Raw genomic sequence first — 19,839 nt, forward strand, 5'->3', positions numbered from 1 at the left:
ATTCAGAAACTAGAAAGGCCAGAGGGGAAGACCAATCACTGGACACTGGAACTCTTCTGTTCCAGAAGAGAGGATAGTCTTGGTGGATTGGCAGGTGAATGCTAACTAGTCTTTAGCTTTCACGACAACCTTACAAACACCTTTATGCATGGTTGACAATCCTGAGCTGTGTGACTGCTTTCTGGACATGGCTATGTGGGATGTTCTGCTACAGGAAATAAAAACTCATTACACGTACTTTTATAATGTGATGTGATTGGGAGGTGAATGTCCAGGGGTACACAGTGTATAGGAAGGATAGGCGGGTAGGCAGAGGGGGAGGTGTGGCCATGATGGTTAGTAGTGATATAAAATCAATAGAAAGGAAGGATATTGGGTCAGAGGAGGTGGAATCCTTGTGGGTGGAGCTAAGAAATAGCAAGGGTAAAAGGACAATAGTAGCAGTCATATATAGGCCCCCTAATAGCAGTCAGCAAGTGGACAATAAGTTGCAGTTTGAGATAGAAAAAGCATACCAGAGTGACAATGTGAAGATAATTATGGGGGATTTTAACATGAAGGTGGACTGGGAAATCCAGAATGGCGGTAGTACTCAGGAGAGGGAGTTTGTGGAATGTCTAAGGGACGTTTTTCTAGAGCAACTTGTTGAAGAGCCCACCAAGGGATCGGCTGTTTTGGATTGGGTGCTGTGTAATGAACCAGAGGTGATTAGGGAACTAAAGGTAAAGGAACCACTGGGAACCAGTGATCACAATATGATTGAGTTCAGTTTCAAGTTTGAGAAGGAGAAGCTGATAACTGGTGTATCAATATTTCAGTGGAACAAAGGAAATTACAATGGTATGAGAGAGGAGTTGGCACTAATTGATTGGAAGAGTAAGCTGGCTGGAGGGACGGCAGAGGAGAAATGGAAGGAATTTCTACAGGAAATAAGGAAAATGCAGGATAGATATATTCCAAGAAAAAAAGAAGGTTTTGAATGGAAAAAAGGCACAAATGTGGATAACGAGAGAGGTGAAGGCTAAAATAAAAGCAAAAGGGAAGGCGTACAAAGAAGCAAAAATTAGTGGGAAAACAGAAGACTGGGAAGACTGCAGAGAGAAACTAAGAAGGTCATTAGGAAAGAAAAGATGAATTATGAAAGGAAGTTGGCGGATAACATTCGAAAGGATACTAAGAGTTTTTTTTAAATACATAAGGTGTAAAAGAGAGACACGGGTTGATATAGGACCAATTGATAACGGTGCAGAAGCTATTATAATGGACAATAGAGAGATGGCAGAGGAATTGAATGAATATTTTGCATCGGTCTTCACCGTGGAGGACATCAGCAATGTGCCGGTTAGTCAGGAGTCTCACGAAATGGAACTGAGTTCAGTTAAGATTACTAGGGAGAAGGTGCTAGGAAAACTAAATGGGCTAAAGACTGATAAGTCTCCCGGACCGGATGAGGTACATCCACGGGTTCTGAAGGAGGTGGCTTTAGAGATAGTGGAGGCATTGGCGATGATTTTCCAGAAATTGATAGATTCCGGCGTGGTTCCGGAGGACTGGAGGGTCGCAAATGTAGTTCCGTTGTATAAGAAAGGTGGTAGGCAGCATAAAGGAAATTACAGACCTATTAGTCTGACGTCAGTGGTGGGAAAGTTATTGGAATCTATCCTCAAGGATGGGGTTATGGAATACCTAGAGGCGCAAGGCAAGATAGGTCCTAGCCAACATGGTTTTGTGAAGGGAAGATCCTGCCTGACCAACCTATTGGAGTTTTTTGAAGAAATCACAGGTAGGGTGGATAAGGGAGAGGCGGTAGATGTTGTGTATTTAGACTTTCAAAAGGCCTTTGATAAGGTGCCTCACAAGAGACTGATTAATAAGATGAGAGGTCATGGAATTACGGGTAGGATAACAGAACGGGTGGAGCATTGGCTGGTTGACAGGAAGCAAAGAGTGGAAATAAAAGGATCTCGTTCTGGTTGGTTACCGGTTACTAGTGGTGTGCCGCAGGGGTCGGTGTTGGGACCGCTCCTTTTTACCTTGTACATTAACGATTTGAAAGATGGAATAAATGGTTTCGTGGCTAAGTTTGCGGATGACACCAAGATAGGGGGAGGACTAGGGAGTATTGAAGAGATAGGAAGGTTGCAGAGGGGCCTAGACAGTTTAGGAGAATGGGCAAGGAAATGGCAGATGAGATTCAATATTGAGAAATGTGCAGTTGTACACTTTGGAAGCAGAAATAAGCGGGTAGATTATTATCCAGGAGGAGAGAAAATCCAAAGCACGGAAGTACAAAGGGACTTGGGGGTACTCGTGCAGGATACTTTAAAGGTTAACCACCAGGTTGGATCGGTGGTAAAGAAAGCAAATGCTATGTTGGCATTCATCTCGAGAGGTATAGTGTATAAAAGTAAGGAAGTGTTGATGAGGCTCTACGGGGCACTAGTGAGGCCTCATTTGGAATATTGTGCGCAGTTTTGGGCCCCACATCTTAGGAAGGATGTGCTGACGTTAGAGAGGGTTCAGAGGAGATTTACAAGGATGATTCCAGGACTGAAAGGGCTTACGTATGAGGAGCATTTGTCGGCTCTTGGACTGTACTCACTGGAGTACAGAAGAATGAGAGGGGACCTCATAGCGACATTTAAAATATTGATAGGAAAGGACAGAGTAAATGTGGCTAGGCTGTTTCCCTTGGTGGGTGAGTCCAGGACCAGAGGGCACAATCTTAGAATTAGAGGGTACAGTTTCAAAACAGAGATGAGGAAAAATTTCTTTAGCCAGAGGGTGGTGAATTTAAGGAACTCCTTGCCACATACAGCAGTGGAGGCCAGATCAGTGGGGGCGTTCAAGGAGGAGATAGATAGATATCTAAATAGTCAGGATATCAAGGGATATGGGGATAAGGCCGGAAATTGGGATTAGAATAGGTTTTTTTTTCTTCTTCCCCCATTCATTTCTATTTCCCTTTCCTTGGAGCAGACTCGATGGGCCGAATGGCCTGCTTCTGCTCCCTTGTCTTGTGATCTTGTGATAATGGCTCATGGTGTCATCTTCCAATGTCTACCTTACGTAATGAATACAAGTATGAGTAAACCTGTTAGATTCAAGGCTGGCTGCAGGGGAATCCAGTAAATGGGTTAACACCTATGACAGGCACTAAGGTTTACAATGCGCAATGGTGATGTTGTTACTATTTGTGCAGCAGATTCCACTGCTAAAGCGTGAATGTTTTTTAAACTTTAAATCCATTGTCTTGAGGAGAAATGATCAAAGAGCATTTCTTGTGAAAATTACTAACCTAAAAATGTATCTGCTTGTCTTTCCTTAATACTGTCAATCTTTCAGTTTATTTCCAGCTTTATAGAGGCTAATATTTTCACATTTCTTTCTCCTCTGATATTCTGTTGACATGGAGAAGGAATGCAGACCAGCTACAGTTTCTAATTGGTACTTTAATCCCTGTTTATGACCCATTCAGCTCTCCATGCTACACATCATTTCCCCAGTACTCCGTTTCTATTAAAGACATCATCGTTTGTTGATTGTTTATAAACAATTCATGGCAATTAATTGCTCTTTTACATTCCATTGATTTAACTGCAACTGTGATGTGCAGATGTCGTTATCTATAAACAGATTGGCAGGCTGACTTTTCAGAGATGAAAATATCGTTAGCCAAATTCAAGAGCTAAATATGGAATCCCATAGTTTAGAATAATGAGAAAGCAAGAACAGAACAGTTACTGTGGAACATTTACTTTCTTATTTTTGGGTTCTGTTTTCAGAAATCAGGAACCCATTGATGAGATTAGCTTGATATTATTGCATAGCCAGAAATATGAGATGATAGTGAGATGGCAAGGGAATTGAATGAATATTTTGCATCGGTCTTCACCGTGGAGGACATAAGCAATGTGCCCGTTAGTCAGGAGTGTCACGAATTGGAGCTGAGTTCAGTTGAGATTAATAGGGAGAAGGTGCTAGGAAAACTAAAGGGGCTTAAGGCTGATAAGTCTCCCGGACCGGATGAGGTGCATCCCCGGGTTCTGAAGGAGGTGGCTGTAGAGATAGCTGAGGCATTGGCGATTATTTTTCAGAAATCGATAGATTCTGGCATGGTTCCGGAGGACTGGAAGGTAGCGAATGTAGTTCCGTTGTATAAGAAAGGTGGGAGGCAGCACAAAGGCAATTACAGACCTATTAGTCTGACGTCAGTGGTGGGAAAATTATTGGAGTCTATCCTCAAGGAGGAGGTTACCGAATACCTAGAGGCGCAAGGCAAGATTGGACCTAGTCAACATGGTTTTGTGAAGGGGAGGTCCTGTCTGACCAACCTATTGGAGTTTTTTGAAGAAATCACAGGTAGGGTGGATAAGGGAGAGGCGGTAGATGTTGTGTATTTAGACTTTCAAAAGGCCTTCGATAAGGTGCCTCACAAGAGACTGATTAATAAGATGAGAGGTCATGGAATTATGGGCAGGGTAGCAAAATGGGTGGAGCATTGGCTGGTTGGCAGGAAGCAAAGGGTGGAAATAAAAGGATCTCGTTCTGGTTGGTTACCGGTTACTAGTGGTGTGCCGCAGGGGTCGGTGTTGGGGCCGCTCCTTTTTACCTTGTACGTCAATGATTTGGATGATGGAATAAATGGTTGTGTGGCTAAGTTTGCGGATGACACCAAGATAAGTGGAGGAGTAGGGAGCATAGAGGAAATAGAAAGAATGCAGAGGGACCTAGACAGTTTAGGAGAATGGGCAAGGAAATGGCAGATGAGATTCAATGTTGAGAAATGTGCAGTTGTACACTTTGGAAGCAGAAATAAGCGGGTAGATTATTATCTAGAAGGAGAGAAGATTGATAGTGCGGTAGTACAAAGGGACTTGGGGGTACTCGTACAAGATACCTTAAAAGTTAACCACCAGGTTGGATCGGTGGTTAAGAAAGCGAATGCTATGTTGGCATTCATCTCAAGAGGTATAGTGTATAAAAGTAAGGAAGTGTTGATGAGGCTCTACGGGGCGCTAGTGAGGCCTCATTTGGAATACTGTGCGCAGTTTTGGGCCCCACATCTTAGGAAGGATGTGCTGACGTTGGAGAGGGTTCAGAGGAGATTTACGAGAATGATTCCAGGAATGAAAGGGCTTAAGTATGATGAGCGTTTGTCGGCTCTTGGACTGTACTCGCTGGAGTACAGAAGGATGAGAGGGGACCTCGTAGCGACATTTAAAATGTTGACAGGTAAGGATAGAGTAGATGTGGCTAGGCTGTTTCCCTTGGTGGGCGTGTCCAGGACCAGAGGGCACAATCTTAGAATTAGAGGGTACAGTTTCAAGACAGAGATGAGGAGAAATTTCTTTACCCAGAGGGTGGTGAAATTGTGGAACTCCTTGCCACGCACAGCAGTGGAGGCCAGATCAGTGGGGGTATTCAAGGAGGAGATAGACAGATATCTAAATAGTCAGGGTATCAAGGGATATGGGGATAAGGCTGGAAAATGGGATTAGAATAGTTTTTTTTTCCCCACCCCATTTCTTTTTCCCTTTTCCTTGGAGCAGACTCGATGGGCCGAGTGGCCTGCTTCTGCTCCCTTGTCTTGTGATCTTGTGATCTTGTGATATCTATTTCATTATCTGAATACGTACCGGTCATCCCTGAATGCTTTCAAAATGCAATAGGCAATTTTGCATGTTGACCTTATCTAACCACAGTTGTTTTTGTGTCATTTCCTGTGCAAGGTATTGTTGTATTCTTTTGGTCAGACTGTTAAAATATCCATCGTTTTATTGCAAATTCCTCAGTAACTGAAAACTGTTCACTAAAAGTTGAAATACCTTAACATCTTCTGGAAGGCCAAGCGTTTCCTGCTTTTCTTTTAACTTTTTCATCACTATTTGTACAGTTTCTTCAACACTTGGCTTCTGCTGCAGTTCTGTGGCATGCTGCTTGTTCTCTTTGTCCTGTGTGGAGCTTACAGACAACAGACTGCTTCGATGTCTGTGCCGTCTATTATTCTCCTCCTCGGAGATCTTCAGTTTCAGTTCTACGAGACCATACATAAAAATACTTGCAATGAATAATATCTTACGATTAGTGCTATAGTAAATTGTACCAAACCACTTCAAAACAATATTATCAGACAAACTTCCTTGTTATAACCAATTCACTCTTGGAGATCTTTTGTAGAAATAACATATCCTGCTTTGTAAGATAATTTTGCAAGCATGTTTCTGATTGCTATTGAAAATTTTACCTTCAAAGTAGTCTGTTTAGAGAGAATAATGGATGGATAGCAAGGGTTAAAAGCCAATCAGGATCAGATGTGTTGGTAAACCATCACTGCTTCTTCTACAGCTTGTTTGCCGAAGACTTGTTGGGAGCTACATCAGTGATTGGAGCTGCAGCTCATTTGAGGTTGGCCTGTGGGCTTGGATGATTCAGAGATTCTTTTTATAGATGAGCCAAAATTTCTACTGCTACCACGACTGACATTCTACCCAGAGCCAATGCTGCTAAAAATAGACTAACTGATCTTTCAGCAAGTTTGCTGTTTGCAAAATGAAATGGTTCTACCTCATTGTCTCCTGTTTTTCAGTGATGGTGAGATGCGATAAGACAGCATACAAATACAAATTTTGTTTTTTAATCTCTACTTCCCAGGTCAAAGCTATAGATCCATAGCAGAATGGTTACTGCAAGGAAGGTAGCCATTCAGCCCATCAATTCCAGCTCTACACAACAGCAATCCAGCAAGACCCACTGCCTACCCTCTTCTGAGCTGTGCACCTTCCCTTTGAACATTACAATTGAATCTGCCTCCACTACTAACCACTACAACTGAACATGCAAACTCTAGCCACTCACCACGTCAAAATAATTTTCCTTATTATTTTTTTAAATATTTGCCTTCAGACTCTTGTCTCCCAGTTCTTAAACCTCAGCCAACAGCAACATTTTCTGTTTACTCTATCTGTACCCTTCACAATTTTAAATATGCCCATCAGATCCCCTCCTCTTTCTGAGAAAAACATTCCAGCTTCTCCAAGTCATTTAGTAAATCTTATCTGCATCCTCTCTAAAGCCTTTACATTCCAAGTGTGGCAACCACAACTGGACACAGCTCAACCTTTTAGTGAAACAGTGTTTAAAAAAGGTTCACCACAACTTTCTTGCTTTTGTGCGTTGTGTGTCAATTTATAAAGCCTAACTTCTCAAACTGCCCTGCCACTTTTAACAATTCATGCATTATCCCAGAACTCTGTCCTTGTACCTTTTAGAATTGTGCCCTCTGGTTTCTACTATCTATTCCAACCAAATGTAACGCTTCATATTTCTCAGTATTAACTTTCATTTGTCACTAATCTGCCCGTATTTATCTTTCTGAAACCTATTATTGTTTTGTTCACAGTTCACCATGCGTCCAAGTTTTGTGTCATCTGTAAATTTAGAATTCGTGCCTTGTATACACAAGCTCTACTCAATAATATATACTAAGAGAAGCACTGGTCCTGGTACTGACCTCTGGGAACCATCATACACTTCCCTCTTTTCACTACTGATCTCCATTTCCTGTTACTTGGCTAATTTTCCACCCATGACACTACACTCTCTTTTATTCCATGGCCTACAATCTGGACGACAAGCCTATTATGTGGCACCTTCTCAAATGTCTTTTGGAATTCTATATATACACAAAGTCAACCATTTTTTCCTCAATGACCATCACTGTTTCAAAAAACTCTTATCAAGAGATGATTTGCTTTAACAAATTCATTCTCTCTTTCTCTGATCCAACCACACTTGCCCAAATGACAGCTAACACTGTCCTTGTTTCTTGAAATTCCCCCACCATCAAGATGAAACTGACTGTCTGTAGTTACTGGGGTTATATCTACACCTTTTCTTTATGCAAGGATGTACTATTTGTATCGTTCCTGTCTTCAGGCACTACTCTTAAATCTATATTTGCTTGGAAGATTATGGCCAGGGCCTCTGTAAATTTTCTCCCTTACTTCCTATAACAACCTGGATCTACTCCATCTGGACCAGATAATTTATCCATTGCATGCAGCTAGCCTTTGCTGTACCTCCTCAATCAATTTTTAGCCCATCCAAAATCTAACTACACCTTTCTTTGCTGAGGCTCCAGCAGTATCGCCCTCCTTGGTAAAGACTGATGTAGGGTACCAAATGGGTACCTCAACCATGTCTTTGACTTCATGGGCAAGTTTCCCTTTTGGTATTTCATCAGCTCCACCTCCCCTCACAAAACCGTTATGCTGCTCACATGCCTATAGATTTCTTCTATGTATACATTTTTATATTTAATGTAAGTTTTTCATTGCACCTGTACATACACATAATTGTGCATACGACAAATAACACGACTTAGACATTGACCACTGCCAGATTTTTCTTACATTCTTTCTTTGTCCCTCTTATTTCCCATTTGTTTACTTCCACTTCTGTAATCAGCCTGGTTCTCACTTGTGTTCAGAATCTGGCGCATGTCACATGGTTCTTCTTTTCCATCTATTTTACTTTGTCTTCTCCACCCTCCTCACAGCTCTAGTTTTAATTTCCCTACCCTGCTCCTTCACGGAAATGTACCTAGAGCATAGCAGAAACACATTTCTCCATAAATACCTCCTATTGTTAAATTACAGTTTTGCCCGGCAAGTTTTGACTCCAGTTTTCTACGCTAGGTCTGTTCTCATCCCACTAAAACTGGCCTGTCTCCAACTGACTAGTTTTACCTTACAATCACTATTCTAAACATTACGATGTTATGAGTACTGTTTCCTAGATGTTCCCCCCCGTGATATTCCCTCCACTTGGCAATTACTTGGATATTTCCCAGATCCAAGCAAATGTTCTGATCCAGGAAGTTTTGCTGAACACACACCTGCAATTCCTCCTGCTCTTTGTCCCTTGTGTATTGCTATTGCAGTCTATTTGTTGACTGTCAGTAAGATTATGAAGATTACACTATAGATCAATCAAAACAATGTGTGTACTATATGTGCATGGATCAAAGGGAATCAGAGTAGATAATTGAAGTAGGAGTGTCTTTAACCTTTGGTACTTCAAGGAGGTCTGAAAAATATCCAGAAAACAACCGGACTGATCATCACAGTTGCGATGCACTGAAAAATAAGGATGTGCAATGGAAAGGGGAACTAAACGAGGAGAGCAACTTTTGCAATGTGAATTATGATATGGGATGCAGTGCCTGAAAGGGTAGAGATTTAATACTAACTTTCAAAGAGGAATTGAATAAATAGTTGAAAAGTGAGAATTTGCAGAGTGAGGCCCTATTCTTTCACAGTAGTAGTGCAGGAGCAATAGGATGAATGGACTCTTTCCGTGATGTACGATTCAATAAAGAGATCATTTTGCTTGTAGTTCCAACCACTGTGATTCACGAATCTGCCAGTTAAACTGATCGGCTTTGCTTTGGAACATGTGGTAATACACCAACAACAAACACCTACTCATAAGCCAGATGATTTTGCTTCTTACATGCAATGTGACCTGCCAGCTTTCTCAACCTTTTTAAAAGATTTGGTACTGATGATAAATTTCTAAGAACGGAATGTTCCATTTGTTTGCTGCTAAGACCTCTACAGAAATCTGCCCTTGGCATAGTGCCACCTGGTGCACTGAGCTTCACCACTAAAAGTTATTAATTTCACAATCTGCATGCAACCACATTAAGGGTGTAAAGTTATGTACCTTTTAACTGCTTACGAGCCCTTGTTAGATCATTCATCCACTTCAAGACTTCTGGATCACCAACTTTATCACTATGGGAGGGCTAAAAACATAAGAATTGGAAGTTATCCTAAAATTCTTAGTTACATGTTCTTATGTAATACAGAGACAGGATTGTACTTCTTTTAACAGACTTAAGGACTGTAATACACTTGCTGAAATGTGGTGGAATTAGATATATGACTGGAAAGGACACTGGCACTAATTATACAAGTCTTTTAAAGAGACAGCTTGGACATGATCGACCAAGAGCCCTTGTTCTGTGTCACATGATTCTACAATGTCAGAGCCTCACCAATTCTGAATTAAAGAAACAAAATGATAAAGCACTACTCAGTATTTTTTTTAAAGTGAGCTCGCTCAAAAAAGACTTGGATCCTTTCTTGAAATTGTCCACATGTGATTTTCATTTGGTATAGAATTGCAGCTGCCGACAAAATGCAGATATTGTCCTTTTCAGCCATTAACTCAGAGCAATTGGTATTGCAATTTTCTTTTTTTAACCCTCTTCCAGTTATATGTACCACAAAGTATAACTTGTTTACTACATTTTTTAAATGGCAGTAGAATGGCAAGATAACCCAGCTCATTAAAAAAAACACTTTACTACATACATGAACTCACTACCTATCCTGCACCCAGCAGCTGAGGAAGAAAGTAGCATCTCCAGAATACCTGACTGTCATTGAGTAGTGCAAGCTAATCGCGAAACTTAACGTCAACACTGAAAAATCCAAAACCTTTGTACTTATCCATTCAAAAATTAATTATATAATAGACTTGTTTGTATAATTTAATCTCCAAAGGATTACAGCAAGTTTGTGTGGACAAAAAAGTGCTCCCCCAACACATCCTCCCATAGCAGGATCAGTAGGACCACTGATTTTGTTAATGACCCATTCCTGGGAAAAACAGAGCTTCATGGAAATATTCTCAGGTCTGCAGATCTTACACAGGTCAGAAATGTGTTAACCAAAGAGCAGGATAGTAACAAACAGCAGGAGTTCAGAGACACACAAGTGGAAAGACAATTTAATGCAGGCAAGTACAAAGTTATTCATTTTGGAAGAATAAAGGGTGACAATATAAGCTATATGGTGCAATATTAAAATTCATCTACGAATGAGAAATCTTTGTGGCTGGCAGAAAAAGCTGAAGACATGCTGGATCCCTTGGCTTTAAGGAAGCATGGAATTAAGGAAGCAAGGAAACCACGCTAGACCTTTATATATTATCCCAGCCGGAGTACTGTGAACACTTCTGGGCATCAAAGTTTTGGAACGATGTCAAGGTGTTGGAAAGTACAGAGGTAATTCAGAAGAATGCCACTGTAGACAAGCAACTCCAGTGATGTGAGAGACAAGAGAAGCTGAGTTTATTCTTCTCTGAGGCTAAGAGGGGATTGGCTAAAAGTATTAAAAAAAACCCTGAAAAAGTTTGATACAGAATCAATAAAGACAAACTGAAGGAGGGATAATAACAAGAGAACATAGATTTAAGATTGGCAAAAGCAGCAGCACAATACAAAGTTGGGGGTGGGTGTAGGGGATGACTTGGGGTGGTGGTAGTAGAGGCGGGGGAAAGATACACAGTGAGTGATAATGACAGAGTGCTCCATTTGAAAGTCGAGGCATTCAATGATTGTTTTGAAAAGAGAATTGGATAAATATTTGAAGGGGAGAAATTTAAAAGCCTAAGGAAAAGAACAGGGAATATTCAGCTCTTACAAAGAGCCAGTGAAAACATAATGAGCCAAACGGCCTCTTCCGTCACTATATCATTCTATGACTATGTGTACTGATTTATTTTCCCCTATAGAGTCAGTGAAAGAGATTTTTAATCAGAAGCATCCACTTGAAAACCACCTTTTCACCAGTACTGGGTTTACACAATTATTTTGGGTGTCGCATTCTGTTCCACTGTTATTAATTCTAACTTGTTCACATACCCGATATTTCTTCTCTTGCTCAAATTTTTCTTCATATTTCCGTATTTTCTTTCTCAAATTCTGGATCTGTTTGGTTAGTTGCATCACCAACACGGGACTATTTTCAGCCTCAGAATTAACTAGTGAAGAGTTTCTTGGCCTTAGGGAACAGTAAAGGGAAGGATAAATTTAAACTGTGCTTGTTCAGAGGTTAGGAACAGTCTTCATGCACATTCAAATCTCCTTCCTATCAAAATTTCCTTGACACAAATTTGCTCAAAACCAAGCAAAATAATAATCATCTTTTATGTTCTGTACATAGGAGTAAACCCAGGTTGTTTTAAAAAATTATTACAGGGACAGAGCATAATTTTTGTTAGACTTCAATCCCATAAAAAGTAATCTTTCCTGTCTCAAGAATAACAAATCCCCTTAATGCCGTCAAATGATGACTCATTATTGGCCTTGGTCATCTTGGTCTCCAATATTTTAGGGATAGTTTCTTGTTTACTTCACATACAGTCAGACGTATACAGTGATCACTATTTTTTATTGCATTTTATGTATTACTTTAAGTTTGGGCCATCATTGTGAATCTAGACACATATATACACTTCAGGCAAAGGACCAGAGTCTGAGCAGTGATTGTCATTTGAGGTCCTTATCTTCTCAAAAAAAAATGATCCCTAGAGACCTGCATCGTCTGCCTTTACAAAAGTCAACCTTAACACGGACTGCAGCCATTGACACTGGCTCAGTGAGATAGTGAACCTCAGACAATCAGCTGAAATTTATGCAGCATGAAACTTGAATGTTTGTGACAGCTCAACTAAAATTCTGTCCAAAAATTAGTTATTTTCATTTGCAGCAAATATCAGTACAGATTCATTTTGTACACCTATATCCAAACATAATGGAACACAGATCTAAAGAACCCCACAAGAGCAAATTTGCAAAATAGTTCAACTCTAACCCATTACTTTTTCCATTACTTTTAATGAATTGATGTTACAATTGATGAACATCTTGGGTTGGGGGTGAACAATTTGGCAAAATGTAGGAGTATTTAAGATCTTACAGAAAAGATGACAGACGAAATATGCTTATACAGTACTGGCAATTTGCAGTCTAAGCACCTGCTCATATCCTCCTGGTGTAAAATCTTGGCTCTGCAATGCCTGGGAAAGGCTAGCAAAGTGGAGTCATTGATTCAGCGTAGTCGTGAGAGTTGGTAAATAAGAAACAATGAGACTGCATCATTAAACCAGTGACTGTTTCAGTGACACAAATGCATTTTGGCACATCCTGAGGCTGAATGAGTAGCTAAATAAATGCAAGTTTGCCTTCTGGTAACAAAGGAGGTTAACATCTAGGGACAATTTAAGTAAGAAAGTGCGAGGGGAAGCAATTATTATAATTCCTTGAAACATGACTGGCAGATTCATGGATAAAGGTGCCCTATTCCAATTATACAAGTAAAAATTCACCTTCCCCTTCCACTGTTCAATTTCATCACACCCGTGCTGAATATAAAAAAAAATTTCATCAGATTTTAATCATTCTTTAAATGATGTGGTGAACCTTCCAGCTACCTCCAAAGGAATTAATTGCCCACAGCTTTATAAATGAACCTCAGGAAATATTTCATTGAAAGTCTAGGTTAGATTCAAAAATGGGCGTTTTTTTTAAAATGGGGTTAAATCTAACCCGGACTTTCAAACCCTGTGGGGACCCTTTTTGAATTATTTTCAAAATCTCTGATTTGGGGACTAAAATGCAGATATTGGCTGACACTGTTATGTTTTTTTAAGATTTTTCCTTGCTGTTTCTTCTATCTAACAGCTTCGGGTTTTGGTAGTGGGGGTAGATTTTTTTTTGTAATAAAATATTTCAAGTTTTTCTTTACTTATTAACTAATTACTATATGTGATTATTGAGTTAGAGTACTGTAATCCTAAGTACGATTTATTACAATGTATTCAGTAGTATTTTTACTTTCTTTTTTGATGCATGTACTCTGTATTTTTTTCAGAAAATTTAATAAAAATATTGCAAAGAGAGGTCGAAATTTAGTGTGACTTTATTCATTAAATGCAAGTGGGTGACAGGGCTGCATAACCGAACATCAATTCATTGAATGTCGACAAGGTTTTATGTGAACAATGGAGCCATCTAACACTTATGAGCTATCCCAAAGATCTTCTTACAAAGCAGAGAGAATCACAGACACATCATTCAAATGACACTGACATCAAAATACCTTAGTAAGACTGGTGGTTTTTGACTTCTCTGAGACTGTGGGGATTATTCCTGTGATGTATGAAAAGTAATTCATTCAAAGGAATGAGGAAAAACCCTTTAAGTGTTTTGTATGACTGCAATCTCCTGATTCATCCACTATAGAGAACAAAATGAGAGCCATTTCCTTGTTTTGCACAGATTGCACTACTCTGAAAGTATATAATCTCATCTGATTTCAGGTGCTATGTAGATTTAGGCCTGGTTAATGTTAAGATAGGAGAGAGTCCGGGATGCTGTATGCTTCCCGCAGGTCCTGACTGAAGTCACAGACTTGCTTGTAAAATTCCACACACTTTCTCACATTCCATTTTCCCTCACGTGTTCGTCAACCTCCCAAACCCTGTGACCCACCCTGCCCAAGCCAGCAAGTGGACACAAACACTCCAAGCTACACATCATCGCTACAGGAACACATCATCTCCTTCTCATTGCTGGGTCAAAAATTTGGAAATACCAGCTTAAAAGGACAGTGAGGGTAACTTCATGACATGGACTCCAGTGGTTCAATGTTATGACTCATCCCCATCTTCCCCCATGATGGCCAATAAATGCCAGATCTGCCAATAACGCCCATACAAAGTAAAATTAGCACAAACACATGAAGGATTGATGATATTGAATGAGATAAGTACAGAAAATGCTGAAAACACTCAGCAGGTTGGGCAGCATCTGTACAAAGAGAGACAATGTTTCAGGTCTGGGACCCTTCGTCAGAACTGCTGCATCAGAAGAGTTCCAGCAAAGAGATATGGACCTGAAACATGAAGTGTTTTGTCCCTCATTGAATGAGATGATTGGTGGGGCACTGAAAGCAATACTTTAATGACATTCAGGATGAAGTTGGAAGCTGTAACGCAAGAACACACCAAAAACAATAGCAGTAGGTCCTTAACCCTGCCCTGCTATTCATTATCAACATGGCTGATCTACTCCAAGCCTCAACCCCCTTCAATGTAACTCTCATATTTCTGAAAGATCAGGGAATTATCTACCTCCTCTTTAAATACCTCCAGAGATTCGCCAATCTGCAAGTAGTTCCTATGCACTTCTATATTGACACTCCCTTTTCTAAACATCTCAACATCTACCATGTCATACCTCCTTAAGATACTATATGTTATACATTTTATATGTTTCAATAAAAATCAATTCATTTTTCTTCTGAACTCCAATGATCATGGACTTTTTTTTAAGCTATTCATGACACAACAACCATCTCACTGCAGAAAACAGCCTCATGAATCTCTCCTGGACTGTCTTCAATGCCTGAACACCCTTTTGTAAATAAGGAGATCAAAAATGGGGCCTCACCGACACCCTACACAATTGAAAAAATACTTCTCTATTTTAAAACTCCAATTGCTGGCAATAAAGGTCAACATGCCATTTGCCGTCTTCATAGCTTGCTGCACCTGCATGCTAACTTGTGTTTCATGCACAGGAACACACAGGCCAATTCCACATCACGATTCAATGCATCCATATTGTTACTCACCACCACATTAGTACCTTCTTTGACTGCCAGCAGAGACGTACAAGATTCCATTACAACCCTTAGAATAACAAATGAGTTGAGACGGAGCAAATAAGACATTTTTTCTCGTTGGTAAATGAGTGATGAAGGCACTCATCTTAAAAAGTATGTATGAGATCATGCAGTTTAATTAGGATAGAGAGAGGGATGGTTTAAAGTTTGGGGACATGGATTCAAAATTCTGGGCAGAGAACAGAAAGTGAGGAAAAACTTTCTTAAACACAGGGAATAGTTATGATCCCAATAAATTACCCTTAAAGGTGATGAAAACTGAATCAATCACTGCCTTCAAAAGAGAATTGAATGGAATTTGAGAGAGAATAATTTACAAGGTCAAAACAGCAAGTGAGCAGGACTGACGAACTTGCTCAACAGGAATCCAGCAGAAACTCAATGGGTTGAATGTGTTACAATTCTATAAAAGAGTGTTGCTAAAAGAGAAATGAGTCATTATAAGAAAACTCATTGCAAGCAAGCCAGGAATTGCTGGGAAGAGACCACTGTGTTCATCAATGGAAAAGCAGGTGACCTTTTAAAGCAAAGGAAATATTGTATACTGGGAGAACACTGAAAAGTGAGATTATGTCTACAATGCATTATCAAAGTACTGGAAAATACACAGAAGGCCAAATGACCTTTATAGACGGTGTGTGGTGTGTGTTAAGTAACTGGAGGTTGTGCAAAGATGAATCTGAATGGGCTTCCTGGAAATTGAATGGATTAAGCACAAACTTCGTGAAATTAGCTGACTGCACTAAAATGCTCAAGCAAGTTTCAAACTGATTCTTCTATCCCTGTCATATAAAAATAGAAAATTGAATATGTGCAAAGCAAGAAGCTCCATGATGTGGCAAAGGCTGATTATGCAGTTTGCTGACAGTGAGTTTGTGTTAAAAGGAGGCTTTCAGGCCAAGCAGGCCTTGAGCAATGGAGTGAACCGACCTAAAGCTGCTTAGATGATTGAGGAAATGAGCATCAGGATCAGCAATACTGTCGCTGGGAAGTCAGTTTTCAACACCCACACTAGAGACACAGGAAGATAATGAAGAACGGCATTACAGACAAAAGACTGTGCAGGACATCACTACCGCATGGCACCATTGTGTTGAACTAATCAAATGGATCAAGTTTAGAACAAGGAATCAGAAGCTTGCCTGCTTTCTCATTACCTGACAGGACCTCTAGTGTGTAATCTAGGACCACAACAGGATCTCTGGGTTGGAATCTCAGGATTTCTCCCTGTGCCATATGCTACTGAGGCAAGAAATAGGAATGTAGTACAGTTGAATGTATGGTTAAGGAGTTGGTGGAGGGGGGGGAAGGCTTTAGGTAACATGGATCATTAGGTCTCTTCCAGGGCAGGTGGGACCTGTACAAGGACACTGGTGGGCTACCAATATCATTGCAGAGAGGTTTGCTGGTGCTCCTCAGGAAGATTTGAACGAGTGTGGTGGGGGATGGGAACCAGAGCAGTAGGTGGGGAAGTGCAGGGATTGAAGGGAAGGTAGAAATTTGGTCAAGTAGATCTGAAAGGAAGGACAGGCAGATCCAGGTTAGTGAACATGGTGCGACAGATGGGTTGAATTGCTTTTCTCCCCCCCCCCCCAGTGCAAGGAGTATTACAGGCAAGACAGATGAATTCAGAACCTGGATTAGTGCACGTTGTAGCCATTACAGAGATTTGGTTAAGAGAAGGGCAACTCTGGCAGCTCAGTATTCCAGGGTTTAGATCTTTCTGACATGATAGAGGGGGATGTAAAAGAGGTGGGGAAGCTGCACAACTGATCAGAGAGAATGTCACAGCTACACTTAGAGAGGACATCCTGGAGGGCTCATCCAGCGAGTCAATGTGGGTAGAGCTCAGGAATAAAAAAGGTGCAATCATTCTGATGGGATTATACTATAGCCTTCCCAATAGCCAGCGGGAGACAGAGGAACAGATATGTAGACAAACCATGGCAAGTCGTGAAAGCAAAAGGGTTGGTTGTAGAGGGTTATTTTAATTTCCCCAATATTGACTGGGACTTTCTTAGCACCAGAGGCTTAGATGGGGCAGAATTTGTTAGGGGGATTCAGGATGGTTTCTTGAAACAGTATGGCAATGGTCCATCCAAGGAAGGGGCCGTACTAGATGTTGCATTGGGAAATGAGCCTGGCCAGGTGATTGGAGTTTCAGTAGGAGAGCATTTCGGGAATGGTGATCATAACTCTATTTTAAGATGGTTATAGGTAAGGATAAGACTGGACCTCAAGGGAAAGTGTTAAATTGGGGGGAAAGCTAATGACGCCAGCATTAGGCAGAATCTGGGGAGAGTAGATTTAGTATTGGGCAAGTCCACATCTGACATGTGGAAGCCTTTTAAAGTGCAGCTGGTCAGAATTCAGGACCAATACATTCCTACGTGGAAGACAGGCAAGGACGGCAAGGTTCAGACTCACTGGGTGAAGAGAGATGTTGTAAGTTTAGTCAAAAAGAAAAAGCATATGTAATGTTTAGGAAACTGAAATCAGACAGGGCACTTGAGGAATATAAAGGAAGCAGGAAAAAACTTAAACAGGGAACGAGGAGAGCTAAAATGGGCCACAAAATGTCCTTGGCGAGTAGGTTTAAAGAGAATCCCCAGGCATTTTATACATATGTTAAAAACAAGAGGCTAACTAAGGAAAGGGTAGGGACGAAAGCGGGGATTTATGCCTGCAGCCAGAGGAAGTGGATGAGATACTAAACAGGTGCTTTGCACTGGAATTCACCAAGGAGAAGGACATGGAAGATAGTGAGATCAGGGATGCGAATGCGGATATTTTAGGGCATATGGACATCAAGGAGAAGGTGGTGGTGTCTCTTTTGAAGGTGGATAAGTCCCCAGGGCCTCAGGTTATCGAGAGAGGCAAGAGAGGAGATTGCTGGGGCCTTGACAAAGACCTTTGCATCTTCTTTAGTCACAGGTGAGGTCCCAGAGAACTGGAAAATAGTCAGTGCTGTTCCTTTGTTTAAGAAGGGAAATAGGATAAACCAGGAAATTCTTGGCTGGGGTGAGCCTTACATCAGTGGTAGGGAAGTTATTGGAGAAGATTCTAAGGGATAGGATTCACTCACATCTGGAAAAGCATCGACTTACTAGGGATAATATTACACTCATATTTGAAGTACTTCTTATGGGGGTGGGGGGGGGAGTGCTTTGGGAGGTTGCACAAGGTCAAGTTGGAAGGACTCTAGCTCTATACAACAGCAATCCATCTATCCTCACTCCACTTCCTTTTCCTCATAGCCCAACAAATACTTCCCTTTCATGTAGTTATCCAATTCCTTTCTGGATGTAATCATTCTGTCTGCCTCCACTGCAACCCCTGGCTGTGCATACCAAATCCCACCATTCGTTGCATACCAGCTACGGTATGCAAGGTTACTGGAAGGCCCATCAAATGTGGAGAGGCAGGCTTTACATTAAGCTGAGGATCTACGATTTAACTGCGTGGTGCCAAGGAAGATTTCTCTTTAATATAGCATTACTGTTCACAAGCAATATTATGCAATTACTTAGCTGTCAGTTCTGACAGCACGTCAGTTCTCTAACTTGATTTCATGGACAATTTGGTGCATGCACTGCAGGTTGCCTGACAGTTATTGGAGATCATCTACCTGGATGAGTTTATCAGCTCTCTTTCCAACTGCACAATTCTAAGCTATAATTACTGGATTAGAAATGTGATCAGTGACAAATTGCAGGCATTCAATATGTTCCTAACTGTCCAAAAGGAATAATGGAATTCTCATTTGTACCAAAACTATGAGAAAAACATTTAATAATACTTAATTAAAAAGTCCTCTTGGTGTTCAACCCTTTCGGAAACTGCTATTTCACTGCCTGACTTGGCACTATACTGCTAGCAAATCATGCCACTAATTAGGTGGCAACATTATTTAAAAGAGCACTAGATATGGATTGATTGCTTCCCAGCAAAACCCAAACTGAGGACTAGTGATGCAGTTACTGGTGAACAAGGACTTTCCATTATTCCACTGATGACTGAGAACAGACTGATGGAATTGAAGGCCACGTATCTATTGGAATAATCAAGCCTAGAGGCAGTGCAAGCTCATAAGTGTGGGCGAAGGTTTCAGCAGCAGAGGACTTGAGACAGTGTCGAGGAATTAGAATTCAGCAGTCTCAGTCAAAGATCACATTAGGGTCAATGTCACAAATGGTCTGTTTCAGATACTTGCCAGGGAAAGGTAATGGGTACATGGCAAGGAAACAGAGTTTATATCAAGGTTAGAAAATTATGGCTTCAGTATTTTCAATAAAAA

General features: G+C 40.7%; 1 protein-coding gene across 6 annotated transcripts in view; it reads right to left on the minus strand.

The window, feature by feature from the left end:
* fam13c (family with sequence similarity 13 member C) overlaps positions 1 to 19,839 on the minus strand; it is a 91,728-nt gene that overhangs the window by 11,294 nt on the left and 60,595 nt on the right. For all 6 annotated transcript variants that reach the window (XM_052027621.1, XM_052027625.1, XM_052027620.1 and 3 more), the window contains 3 exons: positions 11,717 to 11,855; positions 9,730 to 9,811; positions 5,829 to 6,037 (listed from right to left, as the gene is read on the minus strand). In XM_052027621.1, the coding sequence (XP_051883581.1) occupies positions 5,829 to 6,037; positions 9,730 to 9,811; positions 11,717 to 11,855 (430 nt within the window). The remainder of the gene's footprint in view (positions 1 to 5,828; positions 6,038 to 9,729; positions 9,812 to 11,716; positions 11,856 to 19,839) is intronic.

Source organism: Pristis pectinata, chromosome 12 (genome assembly GCF_009764475.1).
Source record: "Pristis pectinata isolate sPriPec2 chromosome 12, sPriPec2.1.pri, whole genome shotgun sequence".
Classification (NCBI taxonomy): Eukaryota; Metazoa; Chordata; class Chondrichthyes; order Rhinopristiformes; family Pristidae; genus Pristis; species Pristis pectinata.